Here is a 5,778-nt window from a genome sequence, read left to right as displayed (position 1 = left end):
AGCACGTGGACTAGCCATCGCAACCTATGCAATGTGGTTAATTACTCTATCGTGGGCGTTATTTCTTCCCAATACCATTCACCGTATTTCAGAATCGCTGATCCGGTGCTCTGCAAGATTCGGACAATGAAAGTCTTTTGCCAACTTTGGAGCGCAGCGCTTAGGTTCCTGATCCATAGAGCAACATGGGTCGCACCTCAGCATTGTAAGCTCGATCTCTGACGGTTAAGCTGTAGCCACGCATACGCCACAGGTGACACAGGTTCCCAAAACGTGCTCCGGTCTTCCTAATCCGGATAGAAATATCATCCTTCGCGAGAACACCGGGAATGATACAGCTTCTCAGCTAGACGAACTCGTCTACTACCTCAAGCAGCTCATTCGCGCCCACCAAGTCTTGGAGTAGCACTTTACAAGAAGAGTGTCTCGAATGTAACCACCTGCGCTAAGAACTGTTTGTGGATTCCACCAAAGTTTTCGCCGCAGAAAACAACGCTTTGGTGCACGTTGTGAGGCGACTGCCTAAGATCCGCAGACTGCCAACAACCGTCTTCATCCTGTTCGGGACTCATCAGGTCTCTAGAATATGAGACAATTAATCTATGATTGCAAATTTGACTGAAAGTCCACTTTTGAGCCCTTATGATTATTGAAACTGCCGGATATATATATATATATATATATGTNGGTACAATTATTCGTAGCCAATGGCATTTCGGTACTCTTCTGTATAACGTATGGTACACAAGCCGCCCCGAGATGTCATTGCGAAGAAACTCGCAGGGTGTGAGCAAAATCCCCCGCAGTAACTGAACAGACTGGGTTACAAAAGGTGAAATTTTTGAAAAAGAAAACGTTGACAGAATCGAGTGCTGTGTGAAGCGAAACGAACTCTGCTGGTTAGGCCACTTGGAAAGGATGGCCGAGAAACCAACTCCGTAAGCAAGTAACGGTCAGTTGAATAAATTCAGCTCAGAATCGAAAAGCCCTTGCAGTTCCACCACTAAAATAGACTTGGGGTAAGTTTTGACAACCAAAACTTCCGTCTTAGACCATGAGGAGACGCAGCTCTTGACGGCTCATGAAGGCAGCTTGAAGGCGCACGATGTCTTGAGACAATGCGCCTCAGTGCTAAACAATGAGCGATCCACTTGGAAGGGGCTTGCCCTATCCAGTGCAGCTACGATGCAATGAAATCTGCGTGCGCACACTATAGTAGTCGCCCACCTTGTGTACTCACACAGGCATACGCGTTGAAAATAGACAATCAGAACTGAAGTAAGCCTGTTCCACTTCTGTATCACTACCTGGCTAACATAGTGTCGTCCTACGGTCGACATCATCATCGGGGATACGATGAATGCCAAATCACTAGTCCATTAATTACTAAGTTAACGGCGTGTATTGGAACACATGATATTGCTTTGAATCTCAAAGAACCGACTGGTAAGGCCAACATCAGAATCACCTCGGTTCAGATTGACGACCGTGACCAGAAACCAAGCTAGGGGTCTCAGTATAGGCGAGAAACTCCTCTGTAGCAACTGGAATTTTCATGTACTACGTAACGTAGACTATTATTTAAATACCAGCTGTCCTACAGAGACTCCCGTTAACTAACTCTGTAGAGTCTGGTGCCCGAGATCAAGGCCGGATGCCTTCATCTGTCTCTATCATAGCAGATCAGTGGATAAGCATGACAATCACATTGCCGCGACTGCCAACTACGCACTTATTGCCCAGAGTTCAGAATCCTCAAAGTTTGCAATGAGTCGTTTCAAAAACACCTGAGTGAACTGTGGTAGGAAGTCCGTACCGAAACCGATCCCGCAGAAACTCCATAAACAACCACAAGAGTAGGTTAACAAGACCACAAGACAGGGCTTCTTGATAGTAGCTTGTGAATAAGACACTAGCGTCGGTGAAGAAACCAATACATGCATGGTACAGGTCAGCGATAATGGTGACAGTTTCATAAACCTCGTTTCTCTTAATCAGCTCCTTGTTAACAATACCTTTTTAGCAACCCAAGAGACACTCACTGACATGCTATTCGAACCAGTCACACGACCTCCCAGATAGACCGCATTTTGGCGCGCGCATGATCGGATCCATCAACTGATGATTGTGATCCGTGTAGAGGGGCGAATTCTAGATACACAGGAGATACACATCTTAGGCTTGTAACAAACAAGACCAAGTCAACTCGCTGTTGAACAAAAGAGGTACGTCGCACGGAGGTCTAGTTTACTTGCGAACACCGGAGTGAGCAATAACAGATGTGCAGTTTCAAATAGGAAACAATCAGTGGACAGGTTTGAAAACTTCTGCATAACAAGCTGCTGTCGACCAGAACGGCTATGTGCAACGCCATCGCATCCTTCGAGCTGTGTTCAACTCGACTAATTATAAGTCGATACGGCCATTCGCCTTGACTTACAGTATTTCTGGGAAGCCCAGAAACCCAGTTAAAGCCTACAGCTCGCCAGTGGAAGCTAGTACCTGGATACTACAACGGGACCACCGAGTTCGATATCATGTCTGGCATTCAAGGTTGCCATGCTACCGGACCTCTTTAACTTTGCTGACGATTGGTTCATTGAACCAACGTTAAGGGGTTACTTGGTATCAAATTAGGACCTCAGTCCATGGCAGCTGAATACACTAATGATATCGCCGTGTTGGGTGATGACGAACACTAACTCTAATCCTGTCCAACTATAACATCCCTAAGATGCATAGCTACCACGCTAACCAAAAAGGGCTGAGCTATTGCTAGGTTGGTCAAGCCTAGACAGGAGCAGTCGGGGTACAGTTGTTGGGTTTGAACCTTGGACCTTCAGGTCAGTAAATCCCCGATTTATCCACTAAACCACATCTAATCTGAATTTCTGTGCGGCAATTGTAGGATTGCAAGTCAACATGTTGAGGATCGATTTCTCCGCCTGCACGGACAGACCTGTCCGGCGTCTAAACGTAAGAAGTCATTTTTAGCCAGGTGGTCTGACCGAGTACTGAAGATGCAAAAGGTCTACACAGAGAATGAATCGACATTGCGACTGTGATTTTCACAATACCAGTGCCTCTATTACCAGGCACCATGACTATGGAAGAGTGTAAACCATTTAAATTACGATGAAACTACGATTCCCACGCAGAAAGTTTCGTGATAACGTACCTCCATAGTGCCATGTTCTTTGAGCTCATTGAAAAACTTGATGAAAATGCTCACTAACAATTGCTTCTTCTCATTTCCATCGGATATATGATAAGCGACGCCATCGAAATCAGCGACAGTGTAGTTGAGCTTAACTCGTTGTTCCGGACTGAGAAAAAGGTGGGGATTAGTTCAGTAAATGATATGATGTTACTCTTGTTTTGCGCTTTCGAACCTGCTGTTCAGTATGTCATCAACCGCAACATTGAAAACATCCAACAAAATCATCCCCAAAGTGGCCGATACAGACCCAGGTCACAATCAGCGGCGAACTCAAATCCCTAACGAGGCTGCTGTGCATGAATTAATCCTCTGATTGGATGTCATAGTTCAGTAGTGGTAGTATCTATTCCTCGATGTTTCAGTGCATTCATTAGTTGCAGGCTCTTGTGGGTAACTGAAGGCTTTCACAATCGGATCCGAAATTGTCGCTTTCTCCGAAACTACATGGGGTGATGTGGAGATAGAGCGCAGAAGAGAATAGGCACTTTCCACGGATCCACGGATTGATGCACAAGATCGAAGCTTTCGTCCAATATCCCGGGGTCGCGTCCTTGTCGTTCACTGGCTTCCTTTCACTTGAAAGGCCCGAACGAGAGAAGGGTGCTACACTGCTCTTTGAGTTCCCAAACAGGGGCAGTAAGCTTCCCAGCGCGAGGACTCGGATTAAGTGTCCAATAGGGCTTTGAGCTGGGTTCTAGATGGAGCATGGATAACAGTCGGAGGAAGGCGAAACGGTGAAAAACCGGTTAGCCAAACCTTGTTTGAACAGAAAATAAGTAAAAATCAGGTTTCCCTGGAGGCCTCGATAATCCAGGGGAGAGAGGTCAAACACCAAGCGACGCGTTTCATAGTCCACGTATTTAAGATGGGCAACATCCTCGTAGCAGTTCTTTCAACATGGCCAGTGAGGATTAGGTCCCTCGTGCGTTCTGAGTGGAAAAATTTGTACCAGATTCAAGAAGCGACCTGATTTAGCTACCATATAGTGTTTGGAAGTCCGTGAGGGTATTACGGGACGGGGTGCGCGAATCATCCGGAGAACAGTGGATGCCTTTTGAGCCGATTTCTCACGGGTAATCTTTGAAGAGAGCCAGATGCCCTAATCCTTTTTGGCATCTATCCTACTGGTGCCCTCTGGCTCACTCTCATCATGCTCAAAAAGGCGTTCGGTGAGCCCCATCCGAATGATATATGAACGCAATTTTAATCGTTCAGAGGAAGATGCTAGTAACGCGACCACCGCTTTGCAGCGTCTACATCAATTTCAGGATTTCAATTCCTCAACGAAAGTAGATATGGGCTCTTGAGAACGCCTTGGCGTATATCAGAAGCAGCAGTGGCCCCAAAACGTGCCGCCCACCGGAAGCACGCCGAAATTACAGAGTTTTCGAAGTCGTAACTTTAACGGGAAGTCGGTCTGAGCCGTCTGCACCTTTCGGTGATATGTTGCTCATAGAATTTTTTAAGTGAGTGAAATTTCAAGGTTACGGTCCATAATCGATTTGCACTTTGTTACAGGTTTGATACAGATAAATCACGAATTGGTACTTTTGTATATTGTGGAATTCTGCAGTCTTCTTCGCTGATGGGTTTTCATCCACAGGATGCATACTCCACCCAGAAAAATTGTAGAATAACCTTCGCACGCGTAACCGCCCTCAAGTGTAACAGATTAGACAAGTTTGCTCAGTAAACTTCGGCACAACACCGTTCTCCGGTAAACTCGCCTACTATTCAGCATAGTGATGAAAGATTATTTGGTACTCTATACAATGTTGATGATGGTATACACCACTGTGGACAATCTGCATCCTCTGATATGCACAGTTAGTCAGAACGTAATGAGGCGTTATGAAATACCTTCATGTTAAGCAACAACAAATATAATCGCGGTCTCTACTTAGAATATGTCATAACAACAGATGTACTGGTGGAAGGAAGAAGGCCTTCGATGCGGGGTTATTTATTCGGAAAGGCCAACTGACGGGTTACAGACCAGTGAACAGGGAAGCAAAACTCTAATCTGCAGCTTAGTTACAAAAACTGGACACAGATATTCTCCCGAACGAGTCTTCCTAGAGATTCGTTGCCTCCACTCATTCGTCGGTCAAATCCAAGCAAATGTTACAAGGTGGCCCCACGAATTCCGCAACAGAATTCCCTTTTTCAGTCGACGCGAAGCGAAATTCTACGAACAACACATACTACTCGCGTGCCTCCCGATCAGTAGTATCACTGTTACACACCTCCACCCCTAAAAGCTCGTTCGAATGCCATCGATTTTCCTTTCCCTCCGTCAGGTTGGCTTCGGCAGCGGGTCTATTCGGCTGCTCTTCAGGTGTATCATGCCACTTGCGAAGCTGCGCCCCATTCACTACTTTGGATCATCGAACATCTTGAATGGTGTAGACGTTCCCCCGGCGGTCGGTGACGACAAACGGCCCTTGCCATCGGCTGCCTAGCTTCCGCGACCCCAGTCCACTGCTTCCAGGATTCTGATGGTCCTTTCACTTGACCTTCGTGCCTATGGGGAACGTTCGGACCTTTCTACTTGCCGT

The 5,778-nt window shown here is 46.3% G+C and overlaps 1 protein-coding gene across 1 annotated transcript in view; it reads right to left on the bottom strand.

The window, feature by feature from the left end:
• T265_09441 (hypothetical protein) overlaps positions 1–3,521 on the bottom strand; it is a gene marked incomplete at both ends in the record, with an annotated part of 16,665 nt that extends 13,144 nt beyond the window's left edge. Inside the window, one exon of the mRNA XM_009175508.1 lies at positions 3,179–3,521. Coding sequence (XP_009173772.1) covers positions 3,179–3,184 — 6 coding nt within the window. The remainder of the gene's footprint in view (positions 1–3,178) is intronic.
• Positions 3,522–5,778: the final 2,257 nt, after the last annotated feature.

Source organism: Opisthorchis viverrini (genome assembly GCF_000715545.1).
Source record: "Opisthorchis viverrini unplaced genomic scaffold opera_v5_281, whole genome shotgun sequence".
NCBI classification, from domain to species: Eukaryota; Metazoa; Platyhelminthes; class Trematoda; order Opisthorchiida; family Opisthorchiidae; genus Opisthorchis; species Opisthorchis viverrini.
The sequence above is the reverse complement of the archived record's forward strand: the minus strand, read 5'-3'. Positions and strand labels throughout refer to the sequence as shown.